At 41.8% G+C, this 13,335-nt stretch overlaps 1 protein-coding gene across 1 annotated transcript in view; it reads right to left on the minus strand.

Annotated features, from left to right (window-relative positions):
• The window catches only part of TCF4 (transcription factor 4), a 376,786-nt gene that overhangs the window by 38,832 nt on the left and 324,619 nt on the right, over positions 1–13,335 (minus strand). Inside the window, exon 11 of the mRNA XM_052660570.1 lies at positions 6,429–6,561. Coding sequence (XP_052516530.1) covers positions 6,429–6,561 — 133 coding nt within the window. The remainder of the gene's footprint in view (positions 1–6,428; positions 6,562–13,335) is intronic.

A 13,335-nucleotide genomic window follows, 5' to 3' on the forward strand; every position in this document is an offset into this window, starting at 1 on the left:
AGATACAACCCTTATGATCTCTTCATACCACAGCCTTCTAACTGAACTTTCTGTTAAGTCCCTGTTTTACACGAGGAGGCATGAGGACTTGGGGGTATAATAAAAAGACAGACTGTAACTCCTTACCTCATACTGTCATGAAAATGTTTCAGAAAACTACAAAGGCTACTCATGGAAGTCACTGATAAGAACAGACTTTTATTTTTTTTTTTAATATAGAGCCATTCTACCTGCAACAGCTGGAGAATCAACGCCAGGGTTCAAATTTCAAAGCAATTTATTGGGACCAGTTTGCCCTTACACTTGGAATGCCTTTTGTTCTGTTCCAAGAAACACTGGAGAAGACACATTTTCAAGAGTCCTTAAACATGTTAGGCTACACGGATCCTCCTCCTAAAGACTCTCTTTTTAGTTATGTGCCTGATATGTCAAAGGGCATAAGTAATCAGAAAGTGAATATATATTTAATACTCAAACAGCAAAATTTCTTCTATATTGAGTAATGAGTCACGTTTAGCAAACCACACTTCTCATTAAGTGTGTGCACATCAAATCTACTTTTCTACCTTTCATGTAACAGGACTTGATTACTATTCTAAGCCTGACTGTTTGTCCAGGTATTATGAGAAATTACCAAAATGCCCACATAACAGAAATAAAGAGAAGAACTACTGTCCCTGTTTGATATAAAACTGGATTGATCTCTTATGTGATTTTAGCTCTCAGCAATCTCCCTAGCTAAAGAGAGGGAAAAAATCAAGTCTCTAAGCAGAGCTGTACCACGAATATGATTGAAGATGAGTGATTATTAAGAGGACCTATAATTTGGTAGGAGGATTCGACACTGCCAACCACCCAAGCATTGTTCAGATGGCTTGAACACAGGTGCTACTGCTGGCTAGAAGATGGGGCAGAAAGCAGGGGTTAGTCTTTTCAGCTACAAGTGGGACCACCCTCAGTCTCAGTTTCCACTTTGGAGAAAATGGCAATTCCCATTAGAACACACCCTGATCCAAACATCAGGATAAGTGGTATCTGGGGGCTGACTACTGAAACAACAGAATTTGGAAATGTGTAATCCCTTTATTGCACACCCAGAACCCCAGGCTGGGTGCATCCTGAAGCTATAAAAGGGTGTGTGTGCTTAGCTGCTCAGTCGTGTCTGGCTCTTTGTGGCCCGCCAGGCTCCTCTGTCCATGGGATTTTTCAGGCAAGAATACTGGAGTGGATTGCCATTTCCTCCTCCAGGGGATCTTCCTGATTCAGGGATCAGGGATCAAACTCCTGAGTCTCCTGCATCGGTAGGTGGACTCTTCGTCACTGAGCCAAGGGCTAGCGCTATAAAAAGATGAAGTGTAATTCATAGTGTCTTTGCCTGAAAGAAGACGATGGTTTTAAAATTTAGGCTTTCCTGAACTGTGTCCAAGCAACCCTCACGTTATTCAACTAGCAGAAACAGCATAATAATGTCATGAGCTTCTCAACAAAGATAAAAGAAGGAGAATTCCCAGCTCTCCTATGACCTACAGTTTTAGAAGAAGAACTCAAGTACAGGCGACCAAACTCTGAACTTTTAGCAGGACGGATTCCTAGGAATTCAAGGGGGAAGCTGGGCCCCATCAACCACGTGCAGGAAATGGATGAGAAGACTTAAATCACACTGGTTTACTGTTCTCCGTTGGTGGTCTTTGTAACTAAGATGCCGCGATCCTGCTGGGTAAAATTCCTGTTGCTCTTATGCTCTGTGCCTGTTCATCACCCAAGTGTATTTGAAGGCTCAAGATTCTTGTAAAAGATAAAGTGAATCTTATGCGACTATTCTCATAATAAAATTACTGCGAAACCGGGTCCTCAAGGGAAAAAGGACGTAATGTTTCTACTAGAAAAGCCACACACTAAAACCCATCATGTCATACAAACATGTCATTAGAAGTGAAAGTTGGAAGCCAGATTAATTCATGAACCAGATAGATATTCCAGGGTAATCTTTAGCATATGTTGTATTCCATCAATCTTCATAGGCTGTTCCTTCAACACTGTTTGGTTTGAGGTTTAAAGACATGGTGAATACCACGCATTAGACAGGCTGGTTCAAGACTAACAAAACAATAACAGTTATTATAAGCATTATGCTAGCTGTATGCCCAATTCCCTCTGAGAAAGGAGGGTGTGTCGCCCCCAACCACAAGCGGTCACACCCCTGGAATGTACACTAATGGTATCTCCCCTTGGGGAACTGGAGCATTCTCCTTCGTGGGTAGTTGTAGGGGATTGTGTGATGCTAGGTAGGTCTCTCAATCCTTTTGAAGAGAAAAAGCTATTGGATTTTGCAAGTAGGAAGGAAATATGGAGACAGTAGGTACTACTGGGTTGGCCAGAAAGCTAGTTCTGGTTTTTCCATAAGATGTTCCATGTACTATGTATGTGCCTCCATTCTCTAGACACTTCTTCCCTCTAGAATTGGTACCTAATAACTTTTTCCATTTCCTCCTCTGGGTGCCTGCTCACAGGTAGAAGCTCTGAACTGCAATGACTCTAAAGCACAACCAGCTAGTGTTACACTGAGAAAGTTTCAGGAAGCAAGTTGAAAGGCTCTGATGGTGGTAACTCTTGAAGCCCTTAGACTCAGCTTCTATCCTTAACTGGCCACCCCATCAGTTAAACGACTAAGAATCCACGGTGTGTCTCATGCATTTTATTTGTATCATTCCAGAGTGCTTAATCCACCCTTCTAAGTCAGACGTGCCTAATGCACTCTAGCATTTGCAGAAAAGCAGTGGACGGCATGCTGCAAGTAAATCTCTTACTGTACAATTCTTTCAAAAATCCATGGATGAATGTGACATTAAAAACAACAACAAGAAAACCCTCTGTCATTAACACAATCAGAGTCAGTTCTGCCCTTCCTCAGCTTTTCTCAAAAAATGATACTGGGCATAAAAGGGCAAAAGACAACACAAGAAACAACGACCACCCCTCGAAGTCAAACACAAGCCATCCCAAACCTCCGTGAGCATATCCCCTCTCTTGAGATACAGGGGACAGATCCAGAGGCAAGGGAGCATGTTTCCAGACAGGGTACCTGCTGATGGGTCCAGATTTTACAACTCATTCCACAAGCATTTTGCTCTTCTATGATCGGTTGAGGACAGTCGCTGACTGCCAGGAAGACACAGTAAAACGTGGAGCTGTGATCTTCCTCTTGATGGAAAAAGCCTCTTCCTAAGACACCAACGCCATTTATGAAAAGTCTGCATTGCCTTGCTACTTTCCACCAAGAAAACTTGAAGAATGCGATGTCCATGTGTTAGTGCTTGAACCCCATTCATATGGCATTAGTATTGCTTACAGTCATTTTCTACAGAATCATGTGTGTAATCTCAAACATGTGTCAGGCTGTGTGTTCCCTATTTACCAATTATTTAATTAACTCGGTTTGTTCTTTGAGATACAGGCAATGTAATATTTCTTTATTTCCTGTATTTCAGAATGAGTGAGTATATGCCAAATACTTTCAAAAGTCTACAGATGTATCCGATTAATCCATACTGTATGTTAGGGAAGTATCACTAACATCAGAAGAGAAATCTTCTCTTCTTGTTCCACAGACATGCTGCCATCCCTGCCTTCTACCACACTCTGAAAAATCAAACCAAAACCTAGGAGAATTAAAGTGCAAAGAAAAAAAGAAGTGCAAAGAAACAGGGGTGACTTGGACCTTGTGCAAATATGAAGGCTTATTATTATACTTAAATTCTCCTCTGTATTTTAACTTAAGGAATTGGAGGATGTATTATTTTAAGGATGAACATTCTAGAATGTTCCCCCTTAAAGTAATCCTAAAGTAACAAGTATGTATGCAAATTAATAAAGATCTATTCCTCCAAAAAGCTGAATTACCATGTCTACTTATGTCCCGAAATGATTGTAAAGCTTTCTCACAAGTTGCTAGAAGATTTTGACAAGGACACTCACGATGGCAGAGTAATTTATGCAATAAAGTTGTTCCTAAAAAGCTTTCTCTGGGTTCCAGAAATCTCACACTTCTCTCATTGAAAAGTACAGCTCCTTTATTATTGTCTAGACCCTCCCTCCACTTAAACAGGGCCCTCTGGTCTGTGTAGTAAGTCCACCTTAACATAGCCGGGCCCTATATATTAGTATGTAGGAGTCACCAATTAACGCTCTACCCGCCCAGACCAAATAAAAAAGGAAGGTAGACATTCCTGTTCTTGTGGATACAAGCCAGTGATGAGCCAATCAGCTTAAATAGGGCGAATTCCATTCCAACTGAGACTCGTGGCCCTGCTGACCACAGGGCATGGAGGATAATCACACCACCTCATAAGATCTTTCTTCCCAAGTCCTGGGGACTCTTACAGGAACTGTTTGGCAAATCAGTCAACGCAACTCTTTTTTCAAACAGTGCCTAAGTTTGCTTTCCTCAGCTCAAGCTTTTGCTCTACCTTTCTACCTTCCTAAAAAAAGAAAATTACTCAAACCACAAATAGACAGGAAATCTGCCTTGTAAAAGGATGAATGACCGGTCATCCTTCTTTATAACTGAGACCTCATGACTATAGAAAGGGGCTTTCCATTTGTCAAACCACACTGAAGTGAAATATGCTTTTCTCACTCTTTCAGTTCTGCACTTCTTTCTTTCTTCTTGTTTTTCGGATCTGCCAAAACTGCAGTGATAGTTAGCAAAACTTCCCCACATGACCTTTGTCCATAGCTCTCCAAGGTCAAACTGACACAACGCACCGGTAGAGGCTTCATTATGAAAAGTCACAAAAATGGAAACTATTTCCTAAATTCACCTCTCAGTGAGACATGGCAGTGAAAGGAAGGGCTGCTAGATGGCTCATCTCAAGTGTGAAGTATATTACTGAGTAAGCAGGGACTGTATTATTTAGGCAGAATTACATTTGCAACATTTCAAAACACATCTCTTCTTTTTCATCAAAAACGCTCCCCCTCCTAAGTGATTCATACCACTTCCCCAAGTTCCAGAGACTATCCAAAGAAAATTTTTTAAACAACTGCAAAGAGCTAAAGGAACTACTCCTCTGTCACACATTCTTATCTTTAAAATGTACAGTTAGGGACTTCCCCGGCAGTCCTGTGGTTAAGACTGCGCTTCCAATGCAGGGGGCCAGGATCAATCTCTGATCGGGGAACTAAGATCCCACATGCTGTGTGGCTCAGCCAAAATAAATAAATAAATACACATTCCAGTCTCAGTGCGTGCTCAGTCGTGTCTGATTCTTTGCGACCCCATGGACTGTAGCCCACCAGGCTCCTTTGTCCATGGAATTTTCCAGGCAAGAATACTGGAGTGGGTTGCCATTTCCTGCTCCAGGGGATCTTCCTGACCCAGGGATCAAAACTGTGTCTCCTGTGTCTCTTGCATTGGCAGGCGGATTCTTTATCATGAGCCACCTGGGAAGCCCCCTCAAATAAAAAATAAATGTACAGTTAGTGTCCTCATCACTGACTGGACCCACGGGAAGGGATCACAAGGCCGAGTTAGTTGTGGGTTTGAGCTGGAACCAGAGTAGGTGGTGAGCAGAGGAAGTCTGAGGTTTTAAGAAGACCCTGCAGCGTCAGACTGCGCCTCTCATCTGAATGACAAGGTTGCTGAAGGCAGAATCAGAAGGTGGTGGTTGCCTCCCCACAGGGGCAGCCTACCTAGCTCTTCCCTCAAGAGAAGAATATTGCTGGGGTAACCATCCATCCTGGGGAAAGGACCACAATGAACATCACAAAAACTTGGAGATGATGGCTTCGTTTATTTGACAGGACACTCTGCTTGGGTCTTGACTCATGAGTAATTTTGCTGAGAAAAAGCAGCAAGTAAATTCTGGCTCACTGATGCCCAGCCATCTCCTCTCCCGTAAGTCTGCAAAGACTTCTTCCCATCTGGAGGACTCCACAATGCCACATCCTCCAGAAGGTAAAACTATCTAGTTCTTAATAGGTATGTCTGAACATCACATGAACTAGTTTCCAGTAGACAGTGGTGTGTGATAGTGAAAAGCTTAGCATGGTGACTGGAATTTGAGAATGGCTAGTAACTCCTAGTAAGAGCTATTAAGCCTTCTATCTTACTAATTTTCAATGGCTCCTCTAAGAAAAGTTCGCTTTATTAGCTATTTCAGAGTGTGAGAAGCATGTGTTGATCTATTCAAACTTGGTTCAATCTAACCACTCGCGGTGGAGACAGTCAGCCAAATAGCAGTTTCTTGGAACAAAAAGAGATTACAGTCAAGATAATGACGGTTTCTATTTGGCTCATTTGTCCATGTGATAAACACTCATGGCTCGATTACTGTTCAGTGATGGGATTGGGGGCAGAAAAAGAATTCCTTGATGATTAAACCCTGACACTGGCTGTCAGCAGCAGGATCGGCGTTTCCACGACTCACCCATTATGCTGTCTGTCCCGTTGGCAGGAGGCGTACACGACGAGGTGCTGTAATGGTTGGTACCACTACGGTGGAAAGTGGACATCGGAGGAAGACTAGAATTGATGTCTGCTGAGGAGTGTGATGGATAGCCCTGTGGCAAGAAGCAGAGAAAGGAGGCCATATTCAATCACAAAATATTTAGTGGCTCAGTTTTCCAATACTTCTTTCAGAACTCTTCATTTTACAATGGAGACAGCCCTTGGAATTTCAAAATATCCAAGAATACATCTTGCTTAGATCTGACAGCTTTCATTTTTCAAGTAATAAAATACAAAGACGTAGTTGGTTTGGGTTTGCATCAAAGCTAGAGGAATATAATGGCAATGCTAAACCCTGGGAAATGGTCACCATCTCTAAATACGAAAATTATTCCTAAAAGCAGGTCTGGGGCTTTGGCAACAATAAAAGACCACCACTGCTGTTATCCTTCTGTACAGCCTATTGATCAGGTGAGCAAGAGCCCATAACGTAATGAATAAAACTCCAGCATGACCCTCAGGGTTCACATCACACTCTACCCTGACCTTCTGAAAACTAACTGGCCGAGAATAACCAGTCTCAAATCTTCCCGACAAACTGGATCCTCCTCCTGAACTCCAGCAACAACAAAATGGTAAATGAAAAACTTGAAGAGCAGTTAATGATTGAATATCTCTCTAAAGTATCAACATGTATAAAGTCTTATATCAATGACTATGTTGAATTACCCTGGAACAAATGAAATGAGAAGACCTTATTGTATATCATTCCTTATAGGTTCTCGCCCTTAGCAATTCACAGTAGAGTTGACCATGAAAAAGAATATCTTTCACAGAATGCGTTCAGGCGTAGCTCTGGGTATGACTCCCATACTAGCTATTATCTGGTATCTCACAAGTGCCTGCTACTGCTGCTAAGTTGTGTCCGACTCTGTGCAACCCCATAGACGGAAGCCCACCAGGCTCCCCCCATCCCTGGGATTCTCCAGGCAAGAACACTGGAGTGGGTTGCCATTTCCTTCTCCAATGCATGAAAGTGAAAAGTGAACGTGAAGTCGCTCAGTCGTGTCCGACTCTTAGCGACCCCATGGACTGCAGCCCAGCAGGCTCCTCCATCCATGGGATTTTCCAGGCAAGAGTACTAAAGTGGGTTGCCATTGCCTTCTCCATCACAAGTGCCTGTAAGGTGACAAATTAGTTGCTCCCCTAACACCTGCTTGTTGTCCAATGAGCAGATCAGTAAGAGCAACATGGTTATTTACAAAAAACATAGTTATTCACAAAATGGAGCTATTTTCTTTTTCAAGCTACAGTAGCTTAAAAAGTAAAGCTCACAGGTATTTGACTATATGACAGACATATAAAGGAAAAATATTTAAGTTGAAATATACTTTTTCCTTGCATCTCATGTATTAATGGGCTATGCGTCTTTATTATGTCACTACTGGAGATTCTGTTGAAATTAGAGTTTGGATACGATGCCCAAAGTCAGAGGAACTTAAAGCCCAGACATCTAGTCACGAGACGTGGACCCCCTGTATCACAGGATCCCCTATTTATTTGGTGAGGCCCATCTTGGGTTCAGACTCTCCCCTGAGGCTCTCTTCCCACTTCCAGCCTCTTCACAGTCTCTTCTCCCTGATGCATTTCCATTCTGCGGTGTGCCATTCAACACTCCGTTGCTGCTGCTAGAGCTGTTTATCTGCTCAGTCATGTGGGGACTCTTTTGCAACCCCATGGACTCATAGCTCACCAGGCTCCTCTGGGATTTCCCATGCAAGAATACTGGAGTGGGTGGCCATTCCCTCCTCCAGGGGTTCTTCCCTGAAATGCTGCTTTTCCAGGCTTTCTCTTTCAAGAGCGTTTCCACCTAAACGGAAATGTTTCAAGGTGAGAGAACAGAGCTCACAGTTCTGCCTCTCACAACCTGTGGCTGAGTGCTGAACATACTCATCCTATGAGCAGCTCAAAGAACAACTGGTTACCAGTTGGTGGTGGTGGTTTAGTCACTAAGTCCTGTCTGAATTTTGCGACCCCATGGACTGTAGCCCAACAGGCTTCTCTGTCCATGAGATTTCCCAGGCAAGCATACTGGAGTGGGTTGCCAGTTCCTTCTTCAGGAGGTTTTCCTGATTCGGGGATCAAACCTGGGTCTCCTGCATTGCAGGCGAACTCTTTACCAACTGAACCACCAGAGAGCAGCTAGTGTTTCATAAACAGTGGATTGAAATACTACTTATTTGAGAGACAACTAAAGAGTCCAGAAAATAAATCTGTATTTTGGAGTCAGGTCTGCCAGTGACATGGCAGATGCCTTTGAAAATATTACCTCTACACACCCCAAACAGTCCAACAAAAAGGTCAGCTTCAGTGAGATAGTTGGGATGATGCCTTTAAACATGTCCAAGTTCCCAAGAATGCCTTTCAAACTTTTAAATTTCTTGGACCTCTTTGCTTGACCAAAAATTCCTTAGGCCACCTGTTAAACTCATTTCTACTTGGCACTTCCAGAAAACCTCAACTAGTCCATGAAATTTTCTCCAAAGGATAATAGAGTGAGCCCATTACACAGTACAACTGACCTAAAAAGCTGGATAAGCCATGGAAGACCAAACTTAGAAGAGCTATTTTTGCTCAAGAACTAAAGAATATAATAATGTGGAAAAAAGAAACAAACTATGGAAAAAGAGAAATAAAAGGAAAAAAGATTGTTTGATTTCATTTTTACCCAGTCCTAGACCATGCTGAATTTCTGAAGAATAGAGAAACTGGATAAATCAGCCCCAAGTTTTCAAAAACCAAAAGAGAGGAAAAGAATTTTGGAAAATATTTAAATAACTATAATAATGAGAGGATGAGACAGGAAAAAGATTATCGTATCAGTAAGAATTTTTAGACCCTTTTAACTTGGTATAAAATGCAGTAACCCTTTGTCAGATGTCAGGATTTGACAAAGGGTTACTCCTAAATTCAGAGACTAAAAAGGAACGTTCTTCCCCATAGACTTTAATGGGGAAACCAATGCAATTCATGTAAATTAGTTATTTTTAGAGACTCACAGAAAATTAGATGCTGAAATAAGTTAATGAGATTTATAACTAGATTATTTTACAAGGCAAAGGATCTCGACAACTACTGTCACTCAAAGACATAATAAATACACCACAGAGATTATGAGTGATATGTGAATACTGTCTCTTTTAGAGTATTTGGGGATCAGCTATAAGAGGTCCCATTAGTCTTTCTTACTCCAGCTATTAACAATGTCTGCCCTGCCCACCACGAAGGCAAAGGACAAGGGAAGTAAGACAAGGTGCCACGGTCTGCGTGTGCTCGGTCGTGTCTGACTCTTTTGTGACCCCATGCCGCCAGGCACCTCTGTCCATGGGACTTCCCAGGCAAGAATACTGGAGCGGGGTAACATTTGCTCCTCCAGGGAATCTCCCCAACACAGGGATCGAACCCACGTCTCTCGCATCTCCTGCACTGGCAGGCAGATTCTTTACCACCAGCGCCATCTGGGAAGCCCCAGGTGTTAAGCTTTGCTGCTGCTGCTGCTAAGTTGCTTCAGTCGTATCCGATTCTGTGTGACCCCATAGACAGCAGTCCACCAGGCTCTCCTGTCCCTGGGATTCTCCAGGCAAGAACACTGGAGTGGGTTGCCATTTCCTTCTCCAATGCATGAAAATGAAAAGTCAAAGTGAAGTTGCTAAGTCGTGTCCGTCTCTTAGCGTTAAGGCTTTACATGTCCACTATTTATTTATTTTTACTTGATACCCAATTATAGTGTATGTGGAGTCTATTGACAGAGTTAAGTGTTGAAAATATTTCCGTGAGTAATGTTTTTTATTAAATGATGAGTTGATCGTTCAAAGATTAGAAAATATGATCACTGTTAGCACATACTAAGAATAAAGTCAAATTTTGTGCTAGGGTAGCATTTCACAGTCTTGGCACTGTTGGTCTTTCATGCCAGAGCATTCGTTGCCTGGCAGGGATTGGTGTGTGTGGGGGTGCTTTTCTTATGAATTGTAGTATGTTTCCTGAATCCCTGGCCTCTATACACTGGATTACTCCAATACCACCTATAGGCACCCCCTGCCCCCCAGGTTCTAACAACCCAAAATATCTCCAGACATTACCAAATGTTTCCTGTGGGGCAAAATCACCCCCTGGTGAGAATCACTAGAGTAAGGGTTTAGGTTACAAACAATAAAAGACAACAAAACTTCCTTCATAGTAAAATTCCAGACTCCCGGGACTATTTCACTCTGTGGTACAGAGACCGTTCCTAACCCATGCCAGACTGCAGGGACTCTATCCTATTTTTAAAAAGAATTCTGCCAAGTCATTCCAAACCTAAATCTTCTACAACAACCCCTTCCAAAGCTTAACCACAAACTACATTCTTCTAAGTGATTTTGTACGTGTATCTGTGACATAGTAGTGATTAGCTGCGGGATTGTTGTCAAGGTTGAAACTGTAAAGGGGATTTAAAGAATCAACACCAGTGACTTGCCAGTTGCTACTGTTGTATTTGGATTTTAAGCTTTGTAATTACACATTCTATTATAACATACTATAAAGTGATAAAGGCAATCATGTTTCTAAAATGTTTACCTTCAGCAAGACATACTAATTTGGCCAAATTATACCCAAAATAATCCAAGGAAAGCTTTCCTCTTTTTTCTCAAACTATTCCTTTGTTCAGTATGAAACTGGGTAAAAGCTACAGATGAAAAATTTAAGGAACCACCATTACTTTCATGTGAAAGGAAACTAACTGCCCACAGTACACTCAATGATTCTCAATCAGTATCAGATTTTTAAGTCACTTCAGCAAGAGGTTTTCTAATAAATACTAATAAATACTGAAATCACAATGATCACTAGATATCTAATAGTTTCCCTATCAGTGAGAAAATTCATCAGGACATATTACTGGAGACCGAATTTGTTTGTCCTTTTGAAAAATAAACCCCCTCATCTCCAAGATAGGCTAATTGACGGTGTTAAGAATGAAAACTGTTTTGCAATGGACAAATGACATTATACACACAGAACCTGATACAATCTATCAGGTTACTCCTTCCAAATGATCTTTCCTCCTGGCTGATAACATTGTGTTGGTTCAGTAAATTTTTTCTAAAAGGGTATAATTAGTTTCCATTTTAAAAACCACATTTTCTGTGCTTTTGAGCACATTTTCAACATGCTTCCCCCATTCAGTGAACTTGACTGGGATAGAAATCAAACCCCTTAAGTCAAAGTTCTAGAGCATGACAGGGAAAGAAATAAATACAGGAGTGAAGAAAAATCAATGCCTAATGGAAATTCCAACATATTAGTACAATGCCAAAATCTTTTACTTGTAAATCAAAACTTTCCTTGCTTGCAAGACACATATAGTTTTGATCACGAGTTCTTCAGAGAAGCGCAAAATGATGATGGTGAAATCAAAGTATAAACCAAGAAGAAATTCTAGTATAACAATAAGTGCTATTTGTTTGAGATTTCACACTAATAAGGAAGAGGTGGAAGAAAAAGAAATTTGAAAGAAAATCATCCGCTATTTATTGAAAATGCACTGAAATTTGAGCTAGCTTGTGATTTCCACATTCAAAGTTGGGAGATGATAGAAAAAGGCCAATTCCACCTTCATCTTCTATCTCTCATTCGACAATAAGTTCACTGATCTCACCCTGTCTCTGTCACCAGGACTAACCATTAATATATAGATTTTTCAAGGATATCTGAACTCTTTTGGAATGTTTTCCGTCATCAGAATAGCATGTAAGTCATCTTTTCTATATCTCTGGCAACTGAGCAAAACAGAACAAAGACCACAGAAATCAAGAAACTACTATTCCTATGTAAGTACAGAGAAAGAAGCATAAATCTGGGTATTAGGAAAGGAAAAAAGGGCACATCACAGACGAAGAGCAGTAATGTAAGTACACACAGATGACACCACCCTAAAGGCAGAGAGTGAAGAGGAACTAAAGAGCCTCTTAATGACAGTGAAAGAGAAGAGTAAAATGCTGGTTTAAAACTCAACATTCAAAAAACTAAGATCACGGCATCCAGTCCCATCACTTTGTGGTAAACAGACGGAGAAAAATGGTAACAGTGATAGACTATTTTCTTGGGCTTCAATATCACTACAGATGGTGACTGCAGGCATTAAAAGATGTTTGCTCCTTGGAAGAAAGCTATGACAAACCTAGACGGCGTATTAAAAAGCAGAGACATCACTTTGCTGACAAAGGTCTATATTGGCAAAGGTATGGTTTGTCCAGAAATCATGCATGGATGCGGAGAAGGCAATGGCACCCCACTCCAGTACTCTTGCCTGGAAAATCCCATGGATGGAGGAGACTGCTGGGGTGCAGTCCATGGGGTTGCGATGAGTTGGACACGACTGAGCGACTTCACTTTCACTTTTCACTTTCATGCACTGGAGAAGGAAATGGCAACCTACTCCAGTGTTCTTGCCTGGAGAATCCCGGGGACAGGGGAGCCTGGTGGGCTGCTGTCTCGGGGTCGCACAGAGTCGGACATGACTGAAGCAACTTAGCAGCAGCAACAGCAGCATGTACGGATGTGAGAGTTGGATGATAAAGAAGGTTGAGCAATGAGAAACTAATGCTCTCCAACTGTGGTGTTGGAGAAGACTCTTCAGAGTCTTCAATCCCGAGGAAATCAATTCTGAATATTCACTGAAAGGACTGATGCTGGACCTGAAGCTTCAATCCTCTGGCTACCTGATGTGAAGAACTGACTCATTGGAAAAGACCCTGATGCTGGGAAAGATTGAGGACAGGAGGAGAAGGGGCGACAGAGGATGAGATGATTGGATGGCATCACTAACTCAAGGGACATGAGTT

This window comes from Budorcas taxicolor, chromosome 22 (genome assembly GCF_023091745.1).
Source record: "Budorcas taxicolor isolate Tak-1 chromosome 22, Takin1.1, whole genome shotgun sequence".
In the NCBI taxonomy this organism is placed as follows: domain Eukaryota; kingdom Metazoa; phylum Chordata; class Mammalia; order Artiodactyla; family Bovidae; genus Budorcas; species Budorcas taxicolor.